At 39.9% G+C, this 17909-nt stretch overlaps 1 protein-coding gene across 1 annotated transcript; it reads left to right on the plus strand.

Annotated features, from left to right (window-relative positions):
• The first annotated feature begins 1538 nt into the window (after positions 1-1538).
• Positions 1539-16492, plus strand: nampt2 (nicotinamide phosphoribosyltransferase 2). The gene is made up of 11 exons (XM_063910589.1): positions 1539-1797; positions 6042-6177; positions 6746-6849; positions 7677-7805; positions 8096-8254; positions 8964-9094; positions 9417-9642; positions 11096-11215; positions 11928-12068; positions 12299-12424; positions 13116-16492. The coding sequence occupies exons 1-11, from the start codon at positions 1750-1752 to the stop codon at positions 13275-13277; spliced, it is 1482 nt and encodes a 493-aa protein (XP_063766659.1). The 5' UTR covers positions 1539-1749; the 3' UTR covers positions 13278-16492.
• Positions 16493-17909: the final 1417 nt, after the last annotated feature.

A 17909-nucleotide genomic window follows, 5' to 3' on the forward strand; every position in this document is an offset into this window, starting at 1 on the left:
GGATGGTCGTGGCTGATTTCCTCTCCCTCGGCGGAGGGGGGGGGGGAGTCAGCTGTCGGCCGGCGGGATCCCGGCCTGAGTCGGGCGGTGGGGGTATGTGGCAACCGGGTGTGGTTAGAGCGCCGGCTGCTGGGGTGAGGGGAGTGGCTCGGCCGGAGACCAGACAGCTGATCGGAATCAGGTAATCAGGCATTTAATATAAAGCATGTTGGTAACCTGGTTCTGATCTGTCTTGCAGTAGGCTGGGTCCTGGGAAGACGACACACCCCGTCCTGGCCTTGCCCGTCCTAAAAATACCGCGGAGCTGGCTGTTGTGTGCACATTTCTCGAACAATAAACGCTGTTGTTTTTGCCCAACCCCGAACGCTTCCGTCTCTTACCTTTTGTTTGAGCCATCCCGCTCACAATGTTTTACAGACTGCAGTTCTTTTTTTGTTGACCACCTCAACGTTTTTAAATCCAAACGAAACTACCCGTGGTATCATTGTTGCCTACTCGGCGCCTTATAGTTTGTTCCGCCTCATTTGTTGTCCAGTACTTTGATTGGTTGGATGCTGTCCGATCAAAACAACGTGGATCTAATTTGATTGGATGTCATGCCACACACACGTTACGCACACAGATGCACACAGGTGCAAAGAGAAATAGCTCTGTCCATGTCAACATACTTTTTAATCTTTGGGTTTGGGGAAAGTAGCAAGCGAGTCACTGATGTTAAAGTCAAAGTGCAAATCATTTTAGATTTTGTCAAGTCAAGTCTAAAGTCATCAAATTCATGACTCGAGTCTGACTCGAGTCCAAGTCATGTGACTCGAGTCCACAACTCTGCAGACTACTTGTTGGTGAGTCCCAAATTGTATTATTGCAATCCTCCAAGATGAACATAGTGGCTAAATTTAAAGGAATACTTATTCAACATATATAGTTAGCCTACAAAATGAATGGTGTGGTGGTTTGGGTGAGTCAAACTCCGGCCTGAGTTAGTGTCAGTCCTCCACCTGTAGGCCTGCACTGCTAAAACTATAGCCGCCATTTTTGTAGGCTCAAACGAGGGACATTACAGTTCACGGTCTGTTGGAAAAACGGAAATGATATTTCACAATATTGACATTTTTTATTTTGGCTAAAACAAATCAAATCTTATTACAACACATATTATTATTTTGGGGGGCACACATTAAAGGATTCAAGACTGTATATTGTTTGTACATTCCACATAGCTTACATTAAGGTGCCAAATTGAATACAATTTGGCCAAATTATACAAATATTCCATATATTATTTTTTAAATATTGTGGGAATAAGGCCACAAAAAACGGCCTGCTCGGTATCAAACGTGACAATTCAGGGTAATTCAAAAAGGCATTGTTAAAGTAAAGCCAGTTAGAGCGTACTCCTAATGTCCAAAAGTGTTTTCTTTACTTCGTACAAAAGAACCTGCTGTCCGTAAATGCAGCATGACGTAGCATGTCAGACAGGCGGGGAGAGAGGGGGACGTGCATGTGGCCATGCGTAGTGAATCATTGAAACCCGCCCCTTAACAATAAACCCCCAACCTACAAACTGACAAATGCTGTGCTAGAGCTGCACTGTTGTAACGTATGAAACTGCCTGGAGACACACAGGACTCACATTCACAACCACTCGACGTGAGGTGTTCCTTCCTCTGCTGCTGGTCCAGGTTCAGGTTCTTTCTGGTTAAATTGCTACGAGGTCACTGACGTGACATTCATTCATCCACAACAACAATGGCAGCGCATGATTTTAATTTCTTGCTCGCGACGGATTCTTATAAGGTGAGTGGACCTGTTCTCATTCCGCTTTTGTTCTATTTTGGTTTGCTCTCCTTATTGAATTGAAATGAAACAGTTTGTTTAGGAGTCATCTTCCACTTCATTGTTCCACTACAACCCGCTGCTCATCACGAGTAACCTAACGTCCGCGATTTCCTTTGGCTCAGTTAAGTGTAGACTGTTAAGGTTGTAGTTAGTGGCTAAAAACCTGTTCATACGCTACGGTAAATACTGAAAGTAAGGCGACAGCAGCAGTTCTATAACGCTGTTGTATTGTGTCGCTGTGCTCTTTGCAGTCAAACAGGGGCAGAGGTTATAGGGAATGGAGTCCGACCCGCAGTCATTAAACATCAGGCTTTGTTTTCCCCATAAACTATTCTTCATAATTTACTGAACTTGTCTATGTATAACGATTGTTTTGTTTAACAATATGTATGAAGCTTTTTTAAATCTTATTTTGGTTAATAGACTAGGTTTTAGTACATCTCCCTACATAATTCCTAACACGGCTAAGAAGTAATAATACTTATTTGGTGATAATTGAATTTGTCTAACCAGTAATCCCAACTTGTCTTTCTAAATTATAGTTTAGTTTCTGAATGAAATAGTGTGGAAACTACACTGCGACATTTTCGTGCGTGAATGAGCTCCACCTTTCAATTTCTGTTTAGCTTTCAGTTTCATTTAACACAATTAGATACCTAAATCCAGAAGTGGAAAAAGTACTCAGGTCTTGTACTTGATCAATAGAAGTACCTGATTACCTGTTACAAGTTACAAAATGTTACTCAAGTAAACGTAGAAAAGTATTAGCAACACAATCTACTTAAAGTACCAAAAGTAAAAGTAGTCATTGTGCAGATTGTTCCCTTTCAGAATTATATATATGATATGTTTTGATTATAATCATTGATGTGTTAATGTGTTTATCAAGCTTGTAAAGATGGAACACCCATCAGATCTAAGAACAGCAACCTCTATTGGAATTTTCAAAAGTAAATTAAAGACCTATCTTTTTAATTTGGCTTTTAATTTGGGGCAATTGTAATTTTAGTAGTATCACTGTTCCTGTTTTATTATTTTATGGTTGTATGATGTACCTCTTTCTGTTTGTTCATACCTTGTTTTTAATTATGTTTCGACATTTTTATTGTCATACTCTGTAAAGCACTTTGGGCTGCGTCAAGCATGAAAGGTGCTTTACAAATAAAGTGTATTATTATTTATTAAGACATTTTAATATTGTATTTATTACTGGGTAGCATGATTTGAATCCAGGTGTAACTAACATCTTATTTAAGTTGATCATATTTATTGTATTCATTAATCCATATCTGTAAAGTATCTAAAGGTGATGTAGTGGAGTGAAAGTACAATACTTACATCTGTATTGTAGTGGAGTAGATTTACAAAGTAGCATAAAATGGAAGTACTTAAGTAAAGTACCCATTAAAACTCTACCTGAGATGAACTTGGCAATGTATTCCACTGTAGCCTTGTTTCCAGTTTTCCTTTTCCACATACCTGAATTATACATCACAATTTACTGTACCTTTACGATGTATACCCTTTATGTTTAACCCTATTTTTCGAGGCTGCTTAAAGAATCCATAGCACGGCTAAGAAGTACGAAAACGTATGTTGTGATTCTTGATTTTGCATTACCAGTCATCCCTTCATTTCTTTCTACATAGTTTTCCAGTTTCGGCATGAAAGAGCTCCACCCTTAATTTTCCCTTTAGCTCTCAGTTTCATTTAACCTAAATCCAGTTTTGAGTCAGTTCAGTGGAATGCTTGGGCAAAATGTGTTGGTATCATAGACATATATAAAAAATATACCATCTACGATATGATATGATACAGTTTACATTATGCTCTTGTGTTAGCTTATGTCAGCCAGATCGGTCAGTGGTGTAAAGGCCAAGTGGCATTTGATCAAAAAAAAGTTTTTATCAACCCAGTCTCTTAGCTGACTGTCCTTTTCCACCAAACCGGATCCGGTTTAAGATCCGATCTTTTGCTTTTCTGGCGCTTTTCTGGTTCTAGCCTGTAGCACCTGTTGTGTTTCCACCGCTCAGAGGCCGAGTGGAGCTCAAGTGGAGCTGCGTCATTGCGTCATCATTTACGAGCCTTTAGTCTCCCGTTAACTCACTGCGGTGTTCGCTGAAAAGTATTCACTGTCTGACTGTCACACGAGCAGCTGATGCACACCCAGATCTTTATCGGCTCCGGGTTGGTGGAAAAACGGCTGTGTTTCTTTCATGTGCAGCATTGATACATAGAAACTCGGTTCAACAGTCGCAAACACATGCCTGTGTAAAATATCTATAAACGTTTTTGTTTTTTTTCCTACAATGCAGTAAGGTGTAGTTTTGTGTTTCAGAGAGTCCAACCTTTTATTGGCCGTTTAGCTTTCATTTTCATTTTAGTCAACTTGTAATCTAAATGTAGATGTGAGTCAGTGCACTGCTTGGGCATGCTGTGTTGTACAGTAGCTTATGCTTGGCTCAGTAGAGTTAAATGTCAGAAGTCACTGTTAGATGTCATTCAAATTGTTTCACTGCAGCCAAATGGCAAAGGTCTGGATGATGACCAAACAGACCAACGACTCCTGAAAATATGTCCATAGCAGCAGCACAGCCACAGATTTCTTTCATCAATATCACAACATATAATCACATTTTTAAGACAAGAAAGACTCTATCAAGTACATTTGATCAGGATTGACTCGATCAGGTTTCTGTCTCTTCCTCAGAGTTGCACTCGCCTCGACTCCTTGACTGAAACGTTTAGGCTTACTGTCACTATTATGAGCTCAATCAGATTATTCTCAGAAAGGATTGTGAATACAGCAACAGGGATATAAAAACATGTAAACACAGTTTTAATTAAGGAAAGTTAAGCACTAAATGTAAACAAATGTAACCACCATCCCTGAAAGGAGATCCAATCTCGTATGCACATAACCTAGACTGATCAGATCCACTATCCCGGTGTTTCTCTAAAATGTTTTAATAATGTATCGCATTTGATATTCATTCTTTCAGCTAAATACACTCAGACCATCACAGAACATTTTCCATAGCAAAAAATATAAAGAAAAACAAAACAGTGCTGTGCCATCCATGTGATTTATTAAACAGCTGAATAAACACATAAACACTTAAATGAGCAAAGTAGCATTTAAAAACTGCGTGTTTCATAAGTTAACTAAAAATCTATTTTGTGATCCTTTAACTGCTAAACTAGTTTTCTGCTCACACTAAACAATCGTTATGTTGAACAAGACAGTGTTGGTTTTTTTGCTGCTGTTTATGGAAAACTGACGAGTGCATTGGAAATAGGAATATTAAATATACAATGTGCTCTACATCTTTAATTTGACAACATAATAACAATTTAAATATTTCTTTAGCAAAATCCAGCACTGCTTGGCATCGGTTTAAATGAAATGATTTATCAGGATGTTGCCGCCCATACAGATTTTCTAAAATCCGTCGGTCAGATTAGTCATTCATGTACATGTTATGAGATCAGGTGAAAGGACCCCCCCACCTTGTCTTACTCCATACTCACACCAAAAGGAGCTTGGACTCAAACGTTCGTTTGACTCCTCTTGTTGGCCAGGATTCCCTAAATATAGAACCACTGACATGCCAACAATGACTTTCAAGAACGTCATGCTTTGACTTTTCAATGTGACTGCCAATAAAAGAGAGTACAATTTTACTGTCACTTGAATAATCTTACTTGCATGAATAATGTTAATATTGCTTCCAGTAAAGAGGGTTAACTTTTTCCTGTTTGGTAGTTATTCTAGGTTTGTTTTCTTGAAGTTAGAAAAGGGAGAAAGAGCAGAAACGTAAACAAGGGACATGATGAAGCAGAAGAATGTATTCTTGAAGCTAATTGAGCCGGTGACTGACTGGTTGTTGCTGTTGATTATTCAATTAGAGCTGTAAGAGGACAAAGAGAGACTTGTTCTTTAAACTCTTGTCATATGTCCTACATGGATCCAGGAGGCATGTTTACTGTACACGCAGACCTCCCGTTATGCAGGCAGTCCTATGGTGTCCAGCTTGTTAGTGCGCATACTGTAGTTTTATTTCATGACATTTTACAATACAACTCTGGTATGATAAGATTAGGAAGTGATGAATCAGTTTTTCCTACGATAGCTGTGATTATAAGACTTGCATTGCAACATGTTTAAAATAATTGTAATATGCTTGACTTTTGTCTTTCAGATAACACACTACAAGCAGTATCCTCCAAATGTCAGCAAAATCTACTCATACTTTGAATGCAGACGCAAGAAAGGCTCCCAGTTCAGTGAGGTGGTGTTCTTTGGCCTTCAGTATCTGCTGAAGAAATACCTCATAGGTATGCTCGCCACCTCCCCTCTGATCTAAGAAATGATTTGACAGAACAATATAGGGAGGAAGAGAGTAATGGTTATGACTGTTAACAACAACATGGGAGAATGAAGTGCCTCATATTTAAACCAGCTGTTCACATCCCTAAAATGTCAGCTACAATGTGTTAATAAATCCAACCTAATGTATCAGCTAAAAGATGATAAGATAAGAAGTACTTTATCCCATTGTGGGAAATGTTTGCATTGCAGCAGCATAAAAAGACAAGGCCTTGTACATTAGAGAAATTGAAAGACCAGAAATGAACAATTCAATAGAAATAAAATAGCATTAAAAAAGTAGAAAATGTGCATGTTGGAATAAAAATGTACACAAAATATAAAGCAGGATATTATATTAAGTGTGTAAGGAATGGAATATTTAATTCAGTATAAATGTACAGTGTGAGTTTACACTGGAACACTTTCATTTAAGGTGATTGTAGCACAGACTAGCCTGTGTTCTGGATGTTGAGTAGATCCTTTATATTTCCTGCATGTGACTGAGGTTGTATTAACCTGCTGTGTTCTCTACAGGCCAAGTAATCACCGAGGAGAAGATTCAAGAAGCCAAACTTTTCTACCAGATGCACTTCAAACAGTCTGTGTTTGATGAGGAAAGCTGGAGGAAAGTCCTTGAGGTATACTTAAAGTACGCAATAAGCCACAAGAAGCAGTGATTTACAAGGATTTACAACAGCTAAGATGCGATGCTAGGCATGACGCAGAGCTTTTGTAAAATCACTGTAAATCACTGAAAGTGGCCTATTGCTTTTATAAAACGGTTATTATGAAGCTGGTTGACACTTTTATCCAAAGCAACTTAGATACACTCAATACCGTAGACTTCCCTAAGGCAGCAATTTGGGGATGCAATGTATGACGACACATGTAAGAAGATGGCGTCAAACTGCTGACCCCATGATTTGCAGATCAGAGCACTTACGCCCCCCCTAAGCTACAGTCTCCCACATATTTTCAACACATACAGTGGTAACTGGAACTTCAGTAATTATTGCCTGCACTCAGTTGTCCATAGTTATTGATCACACGTTCTACACAGCAGAAATCCTGCTTTTTACTGGTAAAATGTAAATATACATTTAGATATACTTTATTTACTCAAGCACTGAAATCATCCTGCCAGAGATTCCCCTGATTCAAAGTGAAAAACATTTCAATGATGTATTAATAGCTATGTTAATACCACTTTATTACTATCCTGCAGCCTCTTCAGAGGATCAGATAAAACATCCATAAAGTAATTAGAATGAGCTCTATGTTTTCCAGTGGAAACATTAAAGTAATGATCACATGAATGAATGAATCATTCTGATTCAAAACGCTAACATATGTATTATTCTGAAAAAGAACAGTTTCATATAATACTATTTTCAGCTGTTGGTCTGTTTAGGAAGTCTGATCTCCATATATCCATCTGAAGTAAATGTGCTTGTTACTACATCAGAAACACAATGGCCGTCTTCCTATCCGGATCAAAGCAGTTCCTGAGGGAAGGATCGTTCCGAGAGGCAACGTTCTCTTCACCGTGGAAAACACTGACCCCGACTTCTACTGGCTCACCAACTACATTGAGGTGAACCACAGATCCATTTACAAAGCAAAGAAGTACTTCCAGTACTTACTGCTAATGTTTGGAGGAAAACCGCCCGGATGTTCACTTTTATATTGACTAATATAAGTATTGCAAAGTACTGCAATTCTCTGTCTTAAAATGTATTTTAGGAAAAAAAATGTGGGACTCTTTGGTGGGCCAGAAGTCCAACTTGGAACCTTGGAACTGGCATCTGTCATCTTTTATTCTCCTCTCACTGTCTGTTCTCTCCAAACCCATAACCCCCTGTAATCCCCCTCTGTCAACTATAGACCATGCTGGTCCAGATGTGGTACCCCATCACAGTAGCCACAATCTCCAGGGAGTTTAAGAAGATCCTGGCCAAGCACCTGAAGGCCACCTCCGGGAGCCTGGAGGGTCTGGACCTGAAACTGCATGACTTTGGCTACAGAGGGGTCTCCTCACAGGAGGTCAGCAACACTTTCTCTCCCTGTTGTCATATGCGATACGCTAACAGAGGTTCTAGGTACTAGGTTAACACTAAGATCCTTTCTTCATAATCACTGTCACTGTTACCGGGGATACCAGAACCCCTGAAGTCCCTTCATAATGATCCATGTACCTGGTTTGTGTTTCCACAGAAAATGATCATCTTGTGATATCTACTTTGTGATTATTGCTGTGTCATGCTGACAATATAAAGTTGTTGTTGGGCTTAGTGTTCACATTACTGATTAAAGGCACACAGGTTAGATTAAGAGAACTCAAAGGGAACGTGTTTCATAATATGCATGATCTGGAATGTGAAGTTGCTGATTAATCTCTTGAACAGCGGTTAAGAGGATTCTGAAAAATACAATTCTCGCTGGACCTGCTTTCAACTGAAAGTTTGACATTTTATCAAAGCAGGCAGCAGTTGTGTAACAGCATGGAGGCAGAGTGGTGTCAAAGCAGCTTTTGTAATAAAGTTACTGCTGAGTGCAAAAAAGATCAGTCTTTAACAACCATTCCTCGAGCTGAACTGTGTACTCCCTAAAACTATAAATAATAATAATCCACCCCCCTGTGATGGGTGGTTCCAGAATTATCAATCTTTTAAAGGGCGCCTTGTTCTGAATGAAATCAAAGAAAACCATTTGAGCAGTAAAGTGATTCATTACTTCCCCCTCCTCTCTCCAGTCCGCAGCATTGGGGGGGGCAGCCCACCTGGTTAATTTCTGCAGTACAGACACCGTGGCGGGGCTGCTGATGGCTCAGCGCTACTACAGCTGCCCAATGGCCGGCTTCTCCATTCCAGCAGCAGAGCACAGGTATCAAACCCAAACATACACACGCATACAGCGGCAAGAAAACGTATGTGAACCATTTGGAACATCCTGGTTTTATTCATGATTTTTTAAAAACAAATCTATACATCAATGAAAGTTATTTCATTTTTCTTGACACCATACATGTGCACTCAAAAGTATACATTTTAATTCATCAAAAGAATTGCCTTCATGAAGTGTTCTATATTTTATTCTCACTCACTGTATATGAGGAAACGCCATTAATGACATTGACTTCAAATCAAGGAACTAGCATATGTATTTCCAGCACCCCTGACTGTGTTTATTACCTCCTGTGATGCAGTACCATCATTTCCTGGGGGAGGAGCAGAGAGAAGGAGGCGTTTGAGCGTGTCCTGGACCAGTTCCCCTCAGGGCCGGTGTCTGTAGTCAGTGACAGCTATGACATCTTTAACGCCTGTAAACACATCTGGGGAGACAAGCTGAAGGAGCGCGTGATGGAGCGGAGCCAGGACTCCTGTCTGGTCATCAGGCCGGACTCTGGAGACCCTGCAGAGACTCTCATCGAGGTAAAACACACACTGGAGTTGTCATTCTAATTTGAGCTAAGAATAAAATTGATTATGAGAGGTGTGAGAGGAATCTCAAAATACTTTTGTCTCCTCCATACTCGGGGATAAATAATTCACTTTCCACAATGGAGAACCACCTTTTGCTGTCTTTCCTTTAAAGAAAATGTTCTCAGACTTTTTCCCTCTAAATAATGGGTGTATATGCACCTACAAAAAAATGACACCAGCATATGTCTCTCTTTAACTTTTCAGTCTTCTTTGCCCCCTGTCATATTGATCACTATTGAGATTTGATATGTGGGGGGGGTGTTGAGAATCTCATTATTTTGACTTTAAGGGCTATATATGAGGCCACATCCTAAAGCCATCGCTCCTTTATCTGTATCAAATGCACACATTGATGCCACCAAATCAGACCATAAAAAGAGAAAGTGGTGCAACTAGAACCGTCTTTTTAATAGTAACATTAAGCTGGAATGAATTTACATCGTAGATTATTAATGTGTACACAATACATGTTGGTGTATTAAATCAACATTGCTCTGCCCACTTACAAAAGAGCAGTAAAAAGCAACTACAGGAGTATTGGTCGGGCGTAATAGAATAGCTTAAAATGTGTGTGTGGAAATCTCAGTTCATTTGTAGGGCTGCGTTATTATGACCAAAGTATGCTGTAAACGGCAAGATCATATGGAAATTGCAAAAACGTAGAAAATATTATTGATTGTCCAAGTCTTCTGGTGGTACTGGCCAAATTTGGAGTCGATCCTAATAAAACTGTATGAGTACATAGGTTTTGTTTGGACCATTCAAAAGGGAAAAGTTAAACTTCAAAAAAAGATGGCCGACTTCCTGTTGGGTTTACGATATGCCTCATACACTTTTTTGCTCGTCCCATCATGCTACATATGCTTACCAAGTTCCAGACTTGTATGTGAAAGCACAGCAAAACTGTGATCATTAGGGGGCGCTATAGAGACATTTTGCATGCACCAATTATGAGACCCCCATCAGATATATATTTACACCTGATCCGACAAGGGCAGAAAATATCTCCAGCTTTTAAGCATGCCAAGGGCCTCAATAACGCATTTCATTTCACTGAAAAATTATAGTAATACAATAATAATAATTCAAATAATCACTAGGGTTTCAATAGGTCTTCGCTCCGACTTTGTCGAGCTCAGGCACTAATAATAATAATAACAGTAAGATAAGTGATGCAGAGAATGTTGAAAGTGACCAAGTATATGCAGGATTCTATGTACATGTAAATATAACGAAATATACAACAACAGAATGTAAGATTAAATAATGTACAGGGAAATACAATTCAGTGAGGAAGTGTTTATTGATTGAGGTTGTAGGATGTTTACTGTGTCCGCTTAATATTGCTGATAACATGTGTGAATCTGACTCCAAAGTAAAGCCAATGAAATGCCACTTTCAGGTCATCAAGATTCTTGAGGAGCGTTTTGGTTGCTCTCTGAACTCTGTGGGGTTCAAGGTTCTGCCTTCCTACCTGCGCATCATTCAGGGAGACGGCATCGACCTCACCTCAGTGGAAGAGGTGAGAAAAACGTGTGGGTGTCATTCTGCTATGGGTTCATCTTATTTCGTGTATATTCTGTTTATACTCCCTCCTGTTGCAGATTGAGTTGTACCTTTTTGACCACTACCTCAGCTTTTGTAACAGAAAATAGACACAATAAACTGAAAGGTTGTAATAATCTACAGTCAAACTGACACTCAGTTTGGAGCAAAGGGCAGGGTCGACTATCGTTCCTGTTGCTCATGATTAAATTGTACATTGTACTCACATGGTTAATTGTTGGGATTGGGCGGTTCTGAACACTGGGAGCCCAGCCCACAGAATTGAAGATAACGTTCTTCTTCAGGTCCAAGTTAATAGCAGATCATTTTGTTAAATTGATTGGTTCTAACCGGTCTGCTCTCCTAATATGAAACTGGGACTTAGGTAGTCACTGTATTCAAGACCTCTGCACAGACACTGATAGGTCAAACTCACACAAATGATGGCACTTATCTCGCACATATCTCTGTTGAAACCCACTGTAAATATATACAAGTTTGTATGTCAAACTCCAAACAATGATTGAATAAAAGGATTGTATATTTAAATGGCCAACCCTCTCATTTAAAAAACCCATTGTTGCAGTTGTCGTGACTGCAGAACACTTAACGTTCCACTGTCCTTCTGCAAATATTTATATAAAATGTTTAGTAAAGAAAACTTCATGATTTTCTTTTGTTTCCTGTAGATCCTCATGAAGCTGAGTGATGAAGGCTGGAGTGCGGAGAACGTCTTCTTTGGTTGTGGCAGTTCCCTGCTCCAGAAACTCAACAGAGACACACTCAACTGTGCCTTCAAGTGCAGCTATGTGGAGACTGACGGGAAGGGGGTATGTGGGGGGGGCCTCTGGTTTGATTCAGGTGCTGAAACAACACCTTGAGATTATCAAACTGCATTAACATTTTGAATGCGGCTGTCTGATTTGAGAAATGATCTTTAATAGCACATTATCTATATTAGATATGTTGATTTAAAAGTGGTATTTTAAACAGCATTAATTAAAATACCACAGACACAGAAATGTGGAGTGTATTTAACTAGTTGTCATGTGTTTACCAGATGGACGTTTACAAGCAGCCGGTGACCGACCCATCCAAAGGCTCAAAGAGGGGTCGGCTGCTGCTGAGGAGAAACTCTGACGGCTTCCTAGAGACAATAGAGAGAGGAGCAGGCAAGCCGGAGGAGGTTAGTGCCTGCATTCATCCTCAACTCCCACTGACATCACACTGGGATAGTTACTGTTTTAGTACACTAAATAACGAGTGTGTGCATTTTAAAAAGTGGTCTACATCTGTGCAGCAGGGGCTGAGATATATTGACCTTCAGTAGCCAGTATGGGTGAGCTCTTTATAATGCTGAATCCAACATTTCACATAATACAACAGATGGCGTCCCTCTCTGGGGGTACAGTCCTGTGGCCCAATTTGTTTTAAAAACGTTCTGTTCATAATGTGGATCTCATTCAAGAAACTGGACTTATTGTCTCAGATCAATAAAGCCCCTCCAGAGCCACTGAGTACATTATATACAGCATCACATTTTATTGCAGAGCCTTTGACAAAAACATTGTCTGAACCACTACATGGTAGATTTTAACCTAAGAAATGTATTCCATCCCCTTGTTAAAATTGTATACTCTCCGTATATTTTTCACAGGTTTGCTGTTAACATTTTTAAATGTAACTGTACAACAAATGTGCATGTGTGCACGAGTATAACTGAGTGTATTTGTATGCAACTGTATAACAAAAAAATGCATGTGCGTTTACAAAAAACTGTGGAAAAGTAATATTTCCCCCTCTGGGATCAATAAAGGTCCATCTTTCTTTCTTTCTTAAACGTCCTCCTGTACTGAGTGGTTTCTCTGTGTTTTCAGGACCTGCTGGTGACCGTCTATGAGAACGGAAGCCTGGTGCAGGACTACTCCCTGGAGGAGATCAGGAAGAACGCTCGGCTGAGGGACGAGGAGGTGAACCCCACCCTGCACAACAAGGATCAGGAGCTGCTGCACAATCACATCATCAACGGGGTTCACTAGACCGACCCCAGCCTTAGGAGACTTGAGTTTTGCACTGAGTGAGGACTGCCGTGTTTCTTAAAGGCACCCCTTTAGGTTAAACTGAACAAGCAGAAGGGACAGTAAAAAGCTGTCTCACAAAACACTAACTTAATAAAATAATACAGTATTTCTGATTAAGCTAATCATCAGGTATGGTTTACACTGGCTAGTGCTTGATAGACAATATTTGTTTTCAGTGTTAGCCTCATATATCAGAACACCTTTATTCGTACCATAAAGAGGGAATTCACGTATTTTACTGATGCATATATTATCTCCCTATTGCCCTTTAGTTTAGCACAAGTCATGTACAGTCTATGAATGCAGACATCACATCACTGACATGCTGGGCTCAATAATCTGCACTGCAACAGTTCAGACCAAACCAAACTGAAGCCATACCTGTTTCTGTTTCATTTCTCACGCGCCTGTCCCACAAAGTACACTCTGAAGCCCAATTTTGAATAGATAGAAAAACTATAAGAAACAAAATGATATTATTATATTGTGTAAATGAACCGATACTTTGTGAAATATTTGAAGAGATAGTCGAGACTCATCTCATTATTTTAAAATTGTGTTTCATTATTGATCTTTTTAACAGAATCTGGAAAGGTTATTTTTTATGTATTAGATAGTCATATTTTATTTCAAAATGCCTTTTTTTTCTTTTGAAGTAATTGTTTTGAGTTCATATTCACATGATTAGCATTTCTTCTTTCCGTGGTGTTGCCCTCGCCCTCTGACCAGCCAATCACATGCCATGTTCGTTCGCTCCATTGCCTTTTAAAGAGAGCGTTAGGACACTCATTCATCTCGCTGCCACCTGGTTCATGTAGTGCTTCATAGTTCCAAGGGCCAGATTCATTGCATTCTTGGAAGTAGGACAAATAGCTGCCCTTTTTTTAAAATAATGTCTCCCCTCCTAATGTAAAGTTGAGAGGATCACAGAAACATGCACAGCAAAGGCTGCTTTACCTTCCACCACTGCGTCCGCTGGCAGTGCAGAGTTCATGTGCTGAAACAACAAACGATTAACCAGAGTGCAAAAACACTTATTTACCTACTGTAAGAAGTTATTTAGATCAGTGGAAAAGTGTGATACCTGATCTGCAGAGTTGGACTTTGGTTAGAGCCTGCGCTGTAGACGCTCATTAATACACAAAAGAGAGCAGCCACACAGCTAACACTATAGCACGTCTATTCTACTGGTGGCCAGCGGGCTGATCAGCAGCACCATGCAGTAGCGAAAGAGAGCAGTGTATCATTGATGACCATGCAGTAATATCAGTCAGCACAGGGACTGTCCCTGCCATTATGTATCTTTCATTCTTTTCTCCCCTTTTTAAGAATAATAAGCATAGATCTTTCTTCTCCTGTGAGGAACAAATATGAGCTGTATCTGAAGTGTGTATCCAAAATGCTAGCCCATTATTACACATTACAAATAGAGAAGGGGGTCATAAGGCAAAATTCAGATCAAGTGGGTTCATTTTCCTCCTCTGAATTATGGCTCAGGGAAATGTCTGTCCCAGGCCCCTCAGCTTTCTGACCCTGAACACATTATATGTAGTGTAATAGCTCTGGTCCATGTGAGGGCTTAAAAGCAGTAGCAGTAGCAGATCCCAAACGTGCGCTGCAACAGTATAGAATAAATCTACATATAGAATAAACAGTGAGTGAAAGATCTGAGTCAGCTAAGGCACTGATATGAATAGGCGTCACTAGATGTGTACAGTAAGAACTATATGTAACGAATAGGCTTTTGGCTGCTTTACGATATGTTTACTTGAGGCTATTCCATTTCAATCAGATGTCTGTCGTTACTCTACAAACAGCACGGGCAAGCTCAACAACTGCTACAAAATATGTCAAGCTAGCTCCTTTTATCTAGAGCAACAACAATGCTAATGTTATTCTGATTTGAATAACTACAGTACACTCACATAACCATGCAAATAACCATAGCTGTTGTTCTTAGTTTAACATGGTGCTATCAGTGACACCAGACAGGTTTGTGAGTTTACATTATGACTGAGTGTGAGAGGAAATGACATCAGAGTTAGGAGCCAGTGCTAGCTCCTGATGGCAAGCCACCAGAGAAACTACATGGTCATGAGATTTGCTGAAAGATGAATGAAGGCTGACCATGGTTGTAGGAGAAAAGAACAGCATTCTTGGTAGTGATCAAACAAATACAACTGTCTTGTCTGTCATTTGGCCATTGGGCCCTTTGTAGCATTCGTCCAGAGACTTTGATGAGCAACCTTTTGGGTAAAAGATCTTCCCAGTACAAACATTTAAAATAGCCTTTATTTAAATGTTGAGTTTCTAAAAGGTGTCAAATGCAGCAGTAGCCAAATCCAAAGTGATTGCTGTTGATGTGAGAGCTGAGGGTGTTACAGTTAATGCCTGCATTCTGGGCCACATGGATACGGATGATCAGAGCCATTTTAAACCCAGCAGTCCATATTTTTGAACTTCATGAGCTAACTGAGTAACTTTGATATGAACGGACAGGGCCCCGCCTCCAACGCCGTATCAATTCTCTCCATACATCCATGTTTGTGACACAGATGCTTTTTCAACTTTTGTAAATTTGATGAAAACATATCCGTCTGATCATGTCATAGACATTTCCTAGGGGATTATTTCACACATGATTGATAACATCAAGAACATTTAATCATCATTCAAGCCAAGAGAAATCAATGATTTAACTCGAGCAGTCACAGTTTTGTGTGTCCGATGTGTTTGCTGTTTGGTACAGCAGTGGTATAGTCATTTGTTTGTGCAGATGCAGTAAACCTTAGACGACACAGCGGACTAAGGAACATATGTAGTTAAGTCAGGTCACCTCATTGTGTTAATTCTTCTTTTCATGCCCTTTTAATTTCTGTTTACATGTTAGGATTTGTAGTATTAAGTAACAAATTCCATGTTAATGTATGTTCTTGCTGATGACCAGTCTATGGAGACTGTTGATGGAGTAGTGGTTAATGAGCCATCAACACTGGACAACACACAGCTAACCTGTTGTCTCGGCACTAATCATATATGTAATGACACTGTGTGAATATACTTTTGAAAATTGTTTCCTTTTAACTTATCTGTATCTTTTAAATGTTCTGTATCTTGATTTTGTTTGTTTTCAAAACAGACCTTTTATAAGATTAAAAGAAATAATATTGTCACACTGGGTGAGTTATTTTGCAAAACATGTCTGAGCGTTTACTCCTCTCTGCTTCAAGCGTTCAGAGCCTGGCTAAATGCATCTCTTACACTGAAATATCATGTGTATACAGTAACACTGATCATCACCCTTTCGGTATTAGACGTGCACATTCCTGCACTGTTCTATTGCACCACCAGAGGTGAGCAGAGTCTCAGCTTGGGTTTGTGCGTGAAGCTCAAAATACAACATTGTATATTTAAGTAGACGTTTCAGAATAATCCTCAAGGCAGCAGCGCGTTGATTTGAGGAGATGGAGTTTCTTCTGTTTGTCTTCAGCAGCCTAACAAGTTCTCACAACTAAACAACATTTTTGTGTAGTGAGCTTTTTGTCCAGCTGTGGATGGACCAGCTAAACTCCAAAACAGATAAAAGTCACCTGACTGGACTGTGCCTGTTTTCCTTCTGTGTGTAGGCCTTGGTCTCAACTGCTCAATGCAGGTTCCCTCAGGAAGACTGGGTACAGTTTGTTCACTTCTCACAGCTGCATTAATCAGCTCCTTACGGGCGCTCTCTTTTAACCAATCACATTTCACCACAATCCCCAGCAGCCAATCATTGTTCTGCAGTCTACTTTAAAATGGTTCTCCTCTCCCCTGCAGTCAGCTGTGATTTCAGGTGTTTCTGCTGCGGCCCACCTCCCCCATCCACCTCCAGTCATCATGTCCAGTGCCAGGAGAGCTAATCCAAAGACCACACCTCATCAAATCCAGATCTTCAGCATCACCACCAGTGTCTAGACCCTGGGGGGGTTTCCAATATACTCACGGCTGCATTTCCCCCTTAAAATATACGATACCAAGTTCAGGGTCTAATCACCAAGGACTATTAACCTTTCCATCATATGGCGCATGCGTAGCTATAAATGACCGTAGATCCGTCTTTCTTTAAACCCTTTTTTCCAATAAGATTGACTCGGACAAGAAGAATAGGCCTACTTCAGTTTGACTTACTCAAAGCAGGTTTCACAGTACAAAAAAACATATTTTTAAAGAGCGCGGTCAAAAACTATATTACTCCGTGGCCCTTTCCTTCTTTCCTTTCATTACAATGAGCTCGGCGTCCTTTAATTACCTGCAGCTGCCATAAACTATGACGTCCTTAATAACCAGCCGCTGTAGTTCTCTACTCTTGGCTGGTTTCAATAAATAATAATAACAATAATAGTAAAAAAGAAATACAAGGTTCAAATATATGTACACTATATTCAAATTATAAATCTTCTAACATATGGCTCCTACAATGACCTTTAAACATAAATAGAGTCTCTCCTGATTGAACGGTAGGTGTATATGTGACCTTACTTTCCGGTCATGTTCAGGCCTGATATTAACATGCACCTTTTGTTTGTTTTACCCAGAGAGAAGTGATCCCATCAG

This window comes from Eleginops maclovinus, chromosome 20 (genome assembly GCF_036324505.1).
Source record: "Eleginops maclovinus isolate JMC-PN-2008 ecotype Puerto Natales chromosome 20, JC_Emac_rtc_rv5, whole genome shotgun sequence".
Lineage (NCBI taxonomy): Eukaryota > Metazoa > Chordata > Actinopteri > Perciformes > Eleginopidae > Eleginops > Eleginops maclovinus.